Genomic DNA, 13,835 nt, shown 5'->3' with positions numbered 1-13,835 from the left:
CATGAAAAATTACGAGAGCTCATGAACAAAATAGACAACATGAGAGCGTGACACGTGACACGTGACACGGCGTGGGAAAAGAAAAAGATAAGCTGACCCATTTCAGCTTTGAAATGGGAGGGGGAGTGGCAGGAGAGAGAGAGAGAGAGAGAGAGAAAAGGAATGTAAGGCGATAAGTCCAAATTGAGTGAGGCCCATTTGTAATGGGGCTGGGTTGTAGTGTAGGGCAGGCCGACACTTTCTGTGGCTGGGCCACCTGGGTCTGTGTTTCTTTGATTTATTTTTAATATTTTTAAAATTACCATACATTTTTTAATTTAAAAATTAAAATTTATTGTTAAATATATTTGTATTTTATTTATATTATTTAGTGAGCGGAGAATTTGTCCTGGTGGTGGCCCGTCGTTTGGGAGAACGGTTTTCCGTGGTCCTTCCCTAAAGAAACATTTTACTGCAAAATTTCTGAGTTTATAGTACACGTGGAACAGTCTTCTTTCTCTCTCTTCTTTTTCCACCCTATCAAAACATGCCACCTCAGACTCCCATAGAAATTTTAAAAATTATATGTTATATAAATTTATTTTAAAAAAAGGAATTCATTTATTAGATATCATTTTTAATTTTGTAACTTTATTTATCTATTATATATAATAAATATAATTTTAGGGAAGTTTTTTATACGATAGTTGAGATTCAATAATAATTATATATACATCAATTATTGAGGGTTTTACAGTGAAGATGAAGGAGAGATGTGCTGTTTGGGCAGCAATAAAAAAATAACGTCAGAGAAGTACAATCAATAGCAACTCAATGTTCATTAAAATAAGAAACAAAAACAATATTATATTTATTTATTTTGTTTTAGTACATAAAATTTACCTACAAATCATTCAGTAATATTATTTTTACTGTCAATTTTGACCGTACAAAATAATATTATTTGAGTAGGCAATGGAGGGAAAAGAATTAGAATGGTCACTTTGTGTGGGCTTTGCCGGAAGGGGGCGGGGTTCAAAATCATAGAGACACGAGCAACGAAATGGGACAGCCTGTCAAGCCGTTTTCAAACTTAATTTTTTAAATATTATTTATTTATTTATTTATTTATTTATTGAACTGTCACATTTAATATATCCTTCCCTTCAACATCACTCCATCTGCCTCTCATTTATATATATTTTCACTACTTTCCTAATTATTTAAATATTTGCAAATGTTGCCATGCAAATTCATTCCCTAAAAATTATTATTAAAAAAAAAAAAAAAAGACATAATATGAAGATGTGTGGGCATAAAGAAGGTAACACGGATGGTTCCATGACATTGGCGGTGACAGAATCGGTTCCTCTTGAATAAACAAGTGAAGAAGAAGAATAGAGCTCTCACTTTCTCGCGCCCCGAAGGCTTCCCCCCACACCCCCACCTGCTTCTCTCTGCTCCCATTCTAACACGTACTTTGCGGAGAAGGAAGCTGAACAAAAGCGAAGGAACTTCAACGCCCAAGGGGAATGTGTAAATTTCCGCTCTCTGTCTTCTAAATTCCTTCTCTGAATCCCAATCTTACTGACAGAATTCACAGGCTCATGGGTGGGGTTACTTCGTCCATGGCTGCTAAACTCGCCTTCTTCCCTCCTAATCCGCCCTCTTACAAGCTCCTCAAAGACCAACCCACTGGCCTTCTTCTCTTGGACCCTTTTCCCCACCGCGAAAATGTCGATGTCTGGAAGCTCCCCACCCGCAAAGGCAACGAGATCGTCGCGGTTTACATCCGATACCCTATGGCTACTTCTACGCTTCTTTATTCCCATGGTAATGCTGCTGATGTTGGTCAGATGTACGAGCTCTTCGTTGAGCTTAGTATCCATTTGCGCGTTAATCTTCTTGGGTATGTCCATTTCTGCCTTGTTCTTCTTCAATTCGTGCATTTAGAGGGCATTTCCTTATAATGGCTGAGTTTCAGGAGTTTGTTATATTTGATGTTTTAGGCGAATTAGTGGCGAATTAGTGGCGAATTAGTGACGAATTAGTGACGAATTGACCTTGCCCATTTGATCAATCTGTGGTTTCTTGTCTCTGGTAGTTGAGAATTGGGATTTTGATCTGCTTGCTGGAAATTAGATGCTTATACTTGGGTTGAAGGTTATAGTATTTGTTGAATTTTAGTGGTTGCTTTTAATTGTTGTTATTAGGCTCTGTTTTTGAGTTTTTGAAGTAGACTTGGTTTGGTTGATTTGTTAGAGTGGTGATCTATCACAGATCTAAAATTTGGAAGATGGTTCTGTAGGTGTGGACTTTGAATAATCACTCTCCTGGGTTTTGTTCACCTTCTTTCTTCCTTATCTATTAGCGGTGGGCTTTAGCTGTTACACATAGTACTCTTATTCTACCACAAAAGGGCTAATACGAAATCCCGTCTCGCACGATCGTACGAACACCAAACTAAACTCAAAAGTTTCGAAAACTCGTTCCCAATCTTCCTGACAAAGTGAAATGAGAAATATGAACCAGAAGCCTCTGAGTTTACAGCACCATTGTGGGCTCAAGACCAGAGTGGATTGAGTGTGGTAGCTGAGTCTGTTTACATGGCTTTTTTATGTAGACATAAAAGAAAAGACAAACATTTTTCGCTGTCTATTGATTTGTTTCCCCTGCAACATTATATCTTTGCTCAATGGGACAATCTAGAGCAACTAACTGCAAAGATTAAACCAAACTTCATCTTTAAACTTGTGCAGATACGATTATTCTGGATACGGGCAATCCACGGGGAAGGTAAAAGCAGATAATCGGTTCCACGCTTCAAATTTCAGTACAAGTTAATCTTCCTTCTGTCATTCATAACTTGTTTTGTGTTTATAATTCTTGTTGCAGCCAAGTGAGCACAATACTTATGCAGATATTGAGTCTGCGTACAAGTGTCTTGAGGAGAAGTATGGTGCTAAGCAAGAGGACATAATCCTTTATGGTCAATCTGTTGGAAGTGGCCCAACTTTGGACCTTGCTGCACGTTTGCCTCGACTGCGAGCGGTTGTCCTGCATAGTCCTATATTGTCAGGATTGAGAGTCATGTATCCAGTGAAGCGCACGTATTGGTTCGACATCTATAAGGTCCTATATTGTTTGTCATAACATGATCTTTCTTATCTAATATTGTGAATTCATGATGTTTTTCCCTTTGATTATCTGCAGAACATTGATAAAATACCTTATGTAAAGTGCCCTGTGCTGGTAATTCATGTAAGTTCTTCGATCTTAAAGATCTCACGTTATCAAATAAGTTAGAGATTGTGTTTTATGCTTTGACCCGATCTGTTCGATCTTATTCTGACTGCGATTCCTTAATGTTTTCGTTTCTAGGGAACTTCCGACGATGTCGTTGATTTCTCTCACGGAAAACAGCTCTGGGAGCTGTGTCAAGAGAAATATGAACCCTTGTGGCTCAAAGGGGGAAACCACTGTGATCTTGAACTCTTCCCTGAATACATTAGGCATCTCAAGAAATTTGTATCCACAGTTGAGAGATCACCTTCACAAAGGAAAAGTTCAAGGAAAAGCACAGACCGAATGGAGGCCCCAAGACGGAGCACGGATTGTTTCGAGGTCTCGAGAAGGAGCACAGACAGGCGAGAGAAGCCGAGGAAAAGCGTGGAGAGACTAGATAAATCAAGACCTCAAGGATTCAAGTTTGCCAACATTGAGAAGCTAGAGAAACTAAGAATCTCACTTGACCAAGTAGAGAGATCAAGGAGAAGTGTGGAATACTATGAGAAACCGAGGAGAAGCATCGACCAACAGTTTGAAAAAGCTCGAAAGAGTGTCGATTGGTTGGATAGAATCCGTGCTGGGTAGAGCTACAGGTTGCATTGGTGAAGGGGAAGGGTGATTCCGTGATAAAAAGAAAGGGGTGGTGGTATACAGAGAAGAAAGTGCAGGAAACATTGGAAACAAGTGCTGGGGATTCTACTAATTCTTGATTTCTGAAAAATGGGTGTTTGTTCTCACATGTTCATAGTTTTTTTACCTTCTACCTTGCTTGTTAATAGAACCAAATCTCTCATCAACTTCTGATGTGTATTATTTAGAAGACATAATCCAAAAGAGTAGTATTTCATACAAGTTTTCATGTTATTTTGATAAATCATGGATACCAAAGCCAAAAGCAACAGAGGAAAGGGCATGAAATCTTGGGTGGTCTTAACCATAGCATCTAATGGGATCAGTGCAGCCCTTTTGAGCAGACTGCTTCAGGCCTTGCCCTCCTCCCTTCTCAAGATACTGCTGATGGTACTCCTCCGCCCTATAGAACCTCTTGGCTGCAACAATCTCTGTGACAACTTCCCTGTCTTTCAGCTCCAACTTCTTGGCTTCTTTTGATTCATGAGCTAAACGAGCTTGTGCTTCGTTGAAGTAATATATCCCAGATCGATATTGCGCCCCCACGTCCTCCCCCTAATAACCAAAACAACAGCAAACCAGAAGCCTTTTGGGTTTACAGAATCATATCAGAAACAAATGATGTGTATAGAAAGTGGAAGTTTTGCGTACTTGGCGGTTGATGGAAGTGGGATCGATGCGAGACCAGAAGATGGAGAGGAGGTTGGTGTAAGGGCAGAGTTTCGGGTCGAACACGACCCGAACAACCTCCACGTGATTGGTTGTTCCGGAGCAGACCTGTTGGTAAGTTGGATCTGGGGTGTGGCCCTGAGAGTAACCAACTTCGGTTTTGACCACGCCTGCAAGGCGCTGGAAGGCGAGCTCGACTCCCCAAAAGCAGCCGCCGCCGAACTCTGCAAACTCGTAGGCTGGATTTTCAGGGACATCGGTATCCTGGTCTAGTGCCGGGTTGCGCCCGCCGGAATCTGCACCAGAAGCCATTCCCCGCCGTTTGAATGGTTTTGTAACGTTGGTGATAGCAAAGAGAATTTCTTCTATACTTTTCATTAAATACATAAAATTAGAGACAAATAGTGAGCTGTTGAAGGGAGAAATGATTGGCTGAGATTAAAAAAATTGGCAAACAAAGCAAGTATCAATAACTATAGCTCAGTATTAAGAACAATGGGTGGAAATGCAATGAATCTGGACTTCCTCTATGACTCGACATTTCTCATACCTTTCTCATTCAAAGTATAATAGGTTGAGGATTATTGAGAATGAATCTCACATTGGTTAATTCAGTGGAAGATTATGGGTATATAAGTGGAGAATACTCTCTCCTTTGACATAAGGCCTTTTGGGTAGCCAAAGCAAAACCGTGGGAGCTTATACTCAAAATGGACAATATCAATACTATTGTGGAGAGTCTGAATCGAGCTCATTATTGAATTTAATGTCAACAAGGCACTCACCCTCCATCGGTTCAATTTGACCACAATCGCAAAAAGAAGATACTTTTTAAGTGATCCTATCAAATTTTCATAAATACTAGCCCACCCAAACATACTCATTTGGTTTTTGAAAACTAAGCTTTTTTTACCCTAAGGAATATTTTTGAATTCCAAACCAAAATTTGAAGACTAAAAATCTATACTAATCGGACATATTACTTTACCCTTGACTGACTGATTTTGAATTATAATATTAATCAATTTTGTTACGATGGTGTATTGTCAATTAAATATTGTATACCTCTTTTCCCTTTATTGCTCTTCTTCTCAAAGTTGGCCTTTCATTTTTTTGCACTACATTCTCTCCCTCGAATAAAATAATCTTTTTTTTTTTTAAGAAAAAAAAAATTATGGATAATTAGTAAGACAACAACTTCATGAAATTATGTCCAAGAATTGATTATAAAGAAAAAGAAAAAGAAAATTGATTTATTTTAAAAATAGATAACGAAAGAAAAAAAAGGATAAATGATCTAATTTTAAATTCAACCAAATAAAAGCATGTGTTTATCCTTCTGTTCGCTATAAATTCCCCCGGTTGGTTCAAATATCCACGACTGTCTTCATCCGCAGCGCTCTCTCTTCCGCTCTTCCCTCTCCTCGTTGCCATGAACATTCAGCAGGTCGTTCTAAAATCAAGCTTTTTTCCCATTTTCTTGACCTTATCAAGCAAGCCCAATATGCGTAAAGTAGCATCTCTGTGCACCATGCCCAATATTTATGCACGTATCACGCCAAGTGTTCGAGAAAATGCCTCAACCAAAACCCCCACTACCATTCTCCCAACTTCAGCCTACATCCACCTCCCTTTTTGTCGAAAGCGCTGCCACTACTGTGACTTCCCAATCGTCGCTTTGGGATCTTCCTCCTCCCAAACCGATGACGACCCTCGAATTCGGGACTACGTGGAGTTGCTTTGTCGAGAAATTAATGCCACAAAATCAGAATTCCAAACCGACCGGCCCCTCCAAACCGTCTTCTTTGGAGGTGGCACCCCTTCTCTTGTGCCGCCGAGGCTCGTCTCAGTTATCTTAGATGTGCTGGGGTCGAAATTTGGGATGGCTAAGAATGCTGAAATCTCTATTGAAATGGACCCCGGCACTTTTGATGCGAAGAAAATGGAGGGTTTGATGAAGTTGGATGTGAACAGAGTGTCTTTGGGTGTTCAGGCGTTTCAGGAAGAGTTACTCAAGGCTTGTGGAAGGGCTCATGGAGTTGATGAAGTTTATGAGGCTATTGAGATCATTAAGTCTTGTGGGCTTCAAAACTGGAGTATGGACCTCATCTCTTCTCTACCTCACCAGACAGCTGAGATGTGGGAAGAGAGCTTACGCCTCACTATTGAAGCACAACCAACTCATGTTTCAGTATATGATTTGCAAGTTGAAGAAGACACAAAATTTGGGATATTGTAAGTAGCAGTGTGTTGGATATGAACATTTTAGATTGTTGCTATATATGTGAAATTTGAACATGGGCATGTGCAGGTACAAGCCAGGGGAATTTCCATTGCCTTCTGATACAGATTCAGCTGGATTCTACAGAATGGCTTCAAAGGCACTCGCTGAGGGAGGTTATAGCCATTATGAGATCAGTAGTTACTGCAAGAGCGGGTTTGAGTGCAAGCACAACTCTACTTATTGGAAGAACAATCCTTTCTATGGTTTTGGTTTAGGGGCGGCTAGTTATCTCGGTAGTTTGAGGTTCTCCAGGCCGCGGAAACTGAAGGAATACACCAGTTATGTACAGAACTTAGAGAAGGGTCTTGTGGATTGCCATGGAGATAATGATGTTGATATCAAGGACATGGCCATGGATGTTGTGATGCTTTCTCTCAGAACTTCCTCAGGCCTTGATTTACAATCTTTTGGAAAAGCTTATGGTGGTCATCTTGTACATTCTCTTTGCAGGGCCTATGAACCGTACATCAAAAGTGGCCATGTGGTTTGCTTGGATGAGCAGAGGAGAGCTCTAACAGTTGATGAATGCAATCGCTTGGTATTTAGCAAAGATGATAGTTTAACGAAGCTGAGGCACATTCGACTTAGTGATCCAGATGGGTTTTTATTATCAAACGAATTGATCTCTCTTGCATTTAGAGTCGTATCTCCCTGAATGTTAGAATTCCAACCTGCTTTGGCTGGTCTTTCCTGATTCCAAATTTTGTGTTCCAAGTCATATTTCCGGTATTGTAAAGAGGACTAAATGATTGCCAGTTTTTTAAGACAATGCAGGATCCTGCATCTGGCATGAGAATCTTGCGATTAATCCTAGAGGAAGTTCAAGATTGCTCTCGAGTCCAAAATCAATGTTCTGATTATAAAGTTGAGCTAATTGCATACCATAGAATAGATTGTTCTTCATGGGAGTTGCGGCAAAGAATGACTAAACCAGCAAGCTGGATGAGACGATCATGGATGAACCTCTGATCAGGTTGGCAGTTGGGGCTGAGTTCACTCTGAAAATTGATTTATTAAAGTCGTACTATTGCCGTTTCAAAGTTGATGCTGATACTTGGAAGTAATTGTTATCAATATATGAAATGCCACGCAATCTTGAAAAGAAGACTGACCTAGCATATGATGTTAGTGGAGAAAAAGGTCGATTCAAACAAAGGAATGATGTGGTTATTAAGAAAAAAAAAAAGTTTATATTTTTCATAGATTTCTAATCCTGAATACAATACATTCACACTGGTAATCAACCTCCATTTCTTCCAAGTCTTTTACTAGAAAAAGAAAAAAAAATGTAATTGAACAGAAATAGAATAGATGATGACAAAGAAAGATGCAAATGCCGGAGAACAAAAAGAACTCACTTAGTTTAATGCAAGATATGTCGGAGGTACATTTAGGTGACACCATGGCTATAGAACATTTGGCTATGATATTCTACCCTTGGCCACAAACAATTAGAGCCCCAGAGTTGACGAACTTAAAAATCTAATAGTGAAGTTTGGTTGAAGGTGATACCAGTTACAAGGGTTTGGTTTTACGTCCAGACTTTGAGATTCTTCTAAGCACTTCGATTCCGTTTCTCGATTCTCTAGAAAAGACGCCCATAAATAAAAGGGGTTACGAATCATGCAAAGATTATTCATACGAGGCATCAATAAGATAAAAGAAAGTACCTGCGGTGCAAATAGACAATGACATAGAAAATCGGTAGCAACATCAAAATCAGTATTGAAGATGCCATGTAAAAGATGCCTGGTTGCCTCTGCAGATAGATATAAAGTAATCAATAAGAAAGAAACATCGAATGAAACTCCAAATGTGCAAGAAGAATTTGAATATGAAACTATAAACAATTCCCTTTTTGTGTTTATTCACTCTTTCTTTCTTTCTTTCTTTAAAAAGAAAAAATAATAATAAAATTGGACGGCTCACCAGTCCATGGCTTTCCACAAGGGATATTTGAAGGTGAAACAAAATTTTCTTAACAAGCATGATACCAACTTGACATATTTATTGCAAGTAATGATCAAACAACCGACAGCAAATGGCTTATGTTTAAAGGCACACCTCCGCTCCTCTAGAAAATGGCTTTTGTTTCTCAGTGCAAGAATGAGCTCCACAGAATTGGTGAAGAAACAACTCTACGGAGTACCTCAGGCATCAAATTAGAAAATATGAGCAATTCCATGAGGAACCTTTGAAAAGAACAGATATTACAACTAAAAAGGGAAAAGGAGAAGAGCTTGATGGGTGGGGAGAAGGAGAAGAAACTTACCATGAAGACGGCTTGCTGATGGTCCCTCATTAATTGGAAAACAAGTATCAGCAAGACTCTGTTAAAGAACTTAAAGAAATGAACGATGCAATACGTAAAAGAGAAGACAGGAAATTAGCGAGCATTTTGTGTACCACTAAGCAACCTCACATAAATGCTTGTTCCTAGCTGCAGCTGCAGGCTTGCATTTAGATTTACGTGACTTGATATCCATCTTTAGGTCACAATGTAAAGCCCCACATAAATCAGCTAAGCACTTCCCGTGACTCTGCATTTACTAATAGCATGGGTAAACAACAGCAATCAAACTCAAAAGCAAGCAAATAAAGAACACAGACTGAGTTCATAAAAATGCACAGGAGCTACTTGAGGTGAATAATCCAAGCTAACATACGTCTCGTGTCCAAGAATCTTCAGATGTAGGTAGACATCAGGTAAATATCTTGTGGGAAGAAAAATAGAACCATGAATATAAAGCCTAATATATGCAGATAATGAGCAGTTTTTGTGGCATTAAAAACTTCTCCATGGAGCATTTTTTGGAAAGCCATGGTTTCAGAGAAATTTCCATGTCATTTTAGGTGAGAAGGATGAGTATAGATGAGATTGATTATATCATGACTTTCTTGACTCCAGAGAAATTGTTACGTTTCTCAGGAGAGATGGATGGGAAAGGTGAGATTTAAGATAGCATGACCTTCTCGGCTTCTACACGGGACTACTTCGACTAACCTTTCATTGGAACTACACTATTATCCTCATACAAGCCAATCAGAGCGAATTTTTGTGAATTTTGCTTCAGAAAATATGTCATCCTCTCCTTTTCTGCACTCTTCTCTTGCTATTGTTCTTTTTCTGATCAGTTAGTTCTAGGATTACTGCAATAAGATCATTTGTTGTTAACTGATATTCAAATACTTGAGACACTCGCCCATTTTTGTCATGAAAGTAAAACCTTCTTATTTACAATTATTAGAGGAAGCAGCAGACACATGTTAGTGAAAAGTCAAAGGCCACACTGTCTGTTATAACATGAAATCCAAGTAATTATAGATGATACTACGAGAAACCTATGCATTATGCAATGGCCAATTCCAAATAACAGCAGATACAAGGACATGACCCAAAAATGATAACCATGATATACAATAACTTTAGGCCAACATGAGTATAGCTAAGTGGTAATTGGCATATACTTCTCTTAAGGTTGAAATTCAAATGTTATATGATAACTTTAAAGAATATACTATAATTATGAACGATGATTATAACATGAAGGAAGAACATACAACATTCAGAAGATCGTAATGTCTGTTGTCGAAATGCTTATCAAGAAATTTTTCAGCACGAAAGCTTTTGCGACAGTATCCACACTGCCAATGATTTATATCAAAATGAATCTTGTGCTGCTCCTGATCTCTGAAGAGATCATTGTTTGGATGAAGCCTACACTTGGTTGAAACCTGATAATTCTCCTTCTCAACAAACGGCAGCAAATGCTGAAGTAGAAACAACAGAGCATCAATGAGCATGTCTGTTTCAAACTGCAGAGTCCATAATCTTTAACTGGTAAAGAAAGTTTGGTCCGTACCTCCTCAAGAATATTCCAGGCTGTCCTACTTCTTTCTCTGGAACAATGAACTTCCTCAAAATGCTCTTTGTCTTGCTCGAGAGGTCTACATAAACAAATTTAAATAGTGAAGCCAAAAGTGCCGAATAGTATGTTTGAAAAATAAGACACACAAGGCAGCAGCTACTGGCTTGCCTAGGATGAGAGACACACAAAAGATAACAATAAGATGCATTGGTTAGTGAGAGTGAGAGAGTGACAGAAAGAGAAATAGAGGAGCAAAAATGTAAAAAAAGGAAAAAAGAGAGAGAGAGAGAGAGAGATATAGAGGGAGAATGTAGAATACGTTACTGTGAAACTTGAAATAAAAAATTGGGCATCAACATATTTCCTTCGGAATCACATCAATTGCTATTGCAAGTGAAATGGTTGAAGAAAAGTTGATGGATTTTTAAAATTGACTCGGAACAAACATACATTTCATGGATTGGGAGTTTCGGTTGGCGGTGATGAAGAAATGTGAATGTGAAGGTAAATTGCTGAAATGAATGATGGGATATATTTCAGACACTGAATTTTCAATATTTCTTGGCAGCACAGGGGCTAAAACAAGGTAGCCTGTCTCCTTGTTTATACGAATAGGAAATACTCTGAGCAGCTAGACCAGTCCAGAGATGCAAAAGGACTTGTTGGAAATTTTTTGCACTGGTTAAGAGAGAATTCTCAAAACTCAGTTTGCTGACCTTACAATCATTTGCTATGAGATAACTAAGTTTTTACTGAAATTTATGTTTAAATTAATAAAGATGTTTAAGATAGCTTTAAGATTAGATCAATGTAGAGAAGTCCTCTGTATGCAATATCAATATTGTAATGGATAAAGTAAAACTAGAAGTAGCCAACATGAGTATTCCTCATGTGATCTACCTAAAATATTTTTGGTACAGTGAAAGCTGACAAGCTAAAGAATTTATGAAAACTAAAAACAGTGGGAAGATGGATGAATTTGGTTAGGCTTCATCCTCAATGCAAATAATGATGTTGCTTACCTAAGGCTTGTAATTATACTGTTTCTGTATTAGTTCAAATTGTAGTGCATTTTTATAAGCTTGAAATAGGGGTGTGTAAGTTTTTGTGGTGACTTTCCACCAAATCAATGAAAATTTTTGTTTCTTTTAAATATATGCGTATGTGCATCTTATTTGGTGAACTAATACACAGAAGATACAGCATATCAAATGAATCCAGTAACTCAGTTCGATTAATCAATACTCCCACATGTCAGCTAACTTTGGGTTTTGACCAAGCTATTAATTGAGAGAGGGAGAGAGAGTCCACTGTGATGGGGAAAAAGAGCTACCTCGTAGTTGCAGATTGCTCCTCGTCCTAAAATGAATGAAAAAGACCAAGGTAAGAAGAGTATATCCAGATAGAAGTTTAAGGATAAGAATTAGCAAAGTAAGCAAATATAAAGGGCAATGAAGAATTGTCATAGGCGGAAAACATCAGGGAAACTGGCAGCATCCATTTCGCTAGTATTTCTGTAGTTCCATGACAAGCAGATCGCAGTAAACAGAAGTCTAACTGTTATTTTTTATGGTCTAAGTGACAGTTAATTTGGCCAACTTATACGTGAGTGCTGACAATGGCTAATCTCCCGGTTACACTACTGTAAACTGATTGGCTCAGGACCTCTTTGCATAACGTGGTTTCATATTAGCTGATAGAGTCAAATATAAATCACCAATCAACCAATCAACTCAAGAGCTTAAATTATATCAAACAGTTCAATACTCCCATACTCCCATGTTGAGAATTGTTGGGAGGGAGTCTCACATTGGCTAATTTAGAGAATGATTATGGGTTTATAAGTAAGGAATACATCTCCTTTGTATGAGGCCCTGAAGCCCAAAGAAAAGCCACGAGAGCTTATGCTCAAAGTGGAAAATATCATACCATTGTGGAGATCTGTGATTCCTGACATGGTATCAGAGTCATGCCATTAACTTAACCATGTCAATAGAATCCTCAAATATCGAACAAAAAAGTTGTGAGCCTCGAAGGTGTAGTCAAAAGTGACTCAAGTGTCAAACAAATAGAACAAAGGGTGTACTTTGTTCTGCCTCAGGGGAGGCTCTATAGTGTACTTTGTTCGAAGGGAAGGATTGTTGGGAGGGAGTCCCACACTCACTAATCTAGGGAATGAAAATTTAAAGGAGGTCTTGGGTTTTAGGATTCCTGAGTTGGATTGCCAAAAATTTGCTCTGTTTTGTATCTGCTGATTTGAGTCTAATTTTCAGTGGCGAAAGTGGATGCAAATCCTAAAAGGTTTAACCCACTCTAATTCCTCTGTATTTACCTATTCCTTTCTCTTTACATGTTCGTAGCTTATAACTGATTGATTCGTAGAGTTGATTAATTGTTATGATGATATTATTGACAATTTTGTTACCCAATTGACACAACTCTAACCGTCTAAGAGACCTATCAAATAACCTAATAGAGTACATTCAAGGAATAACCGAGTAGGGAAAGTATTTTAACTCAACATTTTTCAGTTGCGAAATCTTCCTCGCAAAGCTTATTCCAGATTAAAAAATAACAAACAGAAAATTTTCATTTCCTCAGACAATAAAATTGCAATTGGTCGAGGCTATTCCAAATCCAAAAAGCTCAATCCAGGACTAGAGACGGATTAGAAAAACCTCATTGGATCGTAGTAAGAAACAGAAACGACACAAGCCATGGTTTTCGCATCAAGATCAACTCATACGATGTATGGGTGTTTAGGTATCTATAACGACAGATTCGGTACCTGATTACTCTCTGAAGGAGGTAGCGCCAATGCAAAATGAACAAAGTCTTGAAGAGAAAGCAAAACTAAAAGAAGAACGATGCTGCCTGTTGTTGCTTTCTTCATTGCTCTGGTGATCTCCAAGTTGCAAAACCCGGCTACGAGCCACTGCGACCCGATTGGGGTCTTGGAGATTCGAATTCTGGCCGCGAAGAACACGAACTTTGCCTCTCGAATCACGTACGCGTGGCGCGGAAATTCCACCGTTTATTCAGTGTTTAATACGGAACATTCGTATGTTTTTTTTTTTTTTTTTTTTTTTTTTTTTTTTTTTTTTTTTTTTTTTTTT

The 13,835-nt window shown here is 38.5% G+C and overlaps 4 protein-coding genes across 5 annotated transcripts; 2 read left to right on the top strand and 2 right to left on the bottom strand.

Moving 5' to 3' along the window:
* The first annotated feature begins 1,321 nt into the window (after window positions 1–1,321).
* LOC111430054 (protein ABHD17B-like) lies at window positions 1,322–4,052 on the top strand. 2 transcript variants are annotated; one of them, XM_023066180.1, is made up of 6 exons: window positions 1,322–1,515; window positions 1,583–1,888; window positions 2,739–2,775; window positions 2,875–3,111; window positions 3,193–3,240; window positions 3,361–4,052. In XM_023066180.1, exons 2-6 carry the CDS (start codon window positions 1,587–1,589, stop codon window positions 3,850–3,852), a joined length of 1,116 nt encoding a protein of 371 aa, XP_022921948.1. In that variant the 5' UTR covers window positions 1,322–1,515; window positions 1,583–1,586; the 3' UTR covers window positions 3,853–4,052. The 2 variants fall into 2 exon arrangements, with proteins under 2 accessions (XP_022921948.1, XP_022921947.1); XM_023066179.1 differs by having other exon boundaries at window positions 1,322–1,888.
* Window positions 4,053–4,055: 3 nt separating this feature from the next.
* Window positions 4,056–4,939, bottom strand: LOC111430055 (peptide methionine sulfoxide reductase-like). The gene is made up of 2 exons (XM_023066181.1): window positions 4,549–4,939; window positions 4,056–4,452 (listed from the first exon to the last, which is right to left on the bottom strand). Exons 1-2 carry the CDS (start codon window positions 4,876–4,878, stop codon window positions 4,198–4,200), a joined length of 585 nt encoding a protein of 194 aa, XP_022921949.1. The 5' UTR covers window positions 4,879–4,939; the 3' UTR covers window positions 4,056–4,197.
* A 946-nt stretch (window positions 4,940–5,885) lies between these two features.
* LOC111430068 (oxygen-independent coproporphyrinogen-III oxidase-like protein sll1917) lies at window positions 5,886–8,144 on the top strand. Its single transcript, XM_023066206.1, has 2 exons — window positions 5,886–6,801; window positions 6,878–8,144. Exons 1-2 carry the CDS (start codon window positions 5,999–6,001, stop codon window positions 7,503–7,505), a joined length of 1,431 nt encoding a protein of 476 aa, XP_022921974.1. The 5' UTR covers window positions 5,886–5,998; the 3' UTR covers window positions 7,506–8,144.
* Window positions 8,145–8,164: 20 nt separating this feature from the next.
* On the bottom strand, window positions 8,165–13,756 carry LOC111430069. Its single transcript, XM_023066207.1, has 9 exons — window positions 13,508–13,756; window positions 12,053–12,078; window positions 10,714–10,798; window positions 10,412–10,621; window positions 9,268–9,390; window positions 9,123–9,180; window positions 8,915–8,988; window positions 8,521–8,609; window positions 8,165–8,435 (listed from the first exon to the last, which is right to left on the bottom strand). The coding sequence occupies exons 1-9, from the start codon at window positions 13,610–13,612 to the stop codon at window positions 8,366–8,368; spliced, it is 840 nt and encodes a 279-aa protein (XP_022921975.1). The 5' UTR covers window positions 13,613–13,756; the 3' UTR covers window positions 8,165–8,365.
* Window positions 13,757–13,835: the final 79 nt, after the last annotated feature.

The sequence above is a fragment of the Cucurbita moschata genome, unplaced genomic scaffold (genome assembly GCF_002738365.1).
Source record: "Cucurbita moschata cultivar Rifu unplaced genomic scaffold, Cmos_1.0 Cmo_Scf00032, whole genome shotgun sequence".
In the NCBI taxonomy this organism is placed as follows: domain Eukaryota; kingdom Viridiplantae; phylum Streptophyta; class Magnoliopsida; order Cucurbitales; family Cucurbitaceae; genus Cucurbita; species Cucurbita moschata.
Note: the sequence above shows the minus strand (reverse complement) of the source record. Positions and strands in the feature narration are given on the sequence as shown.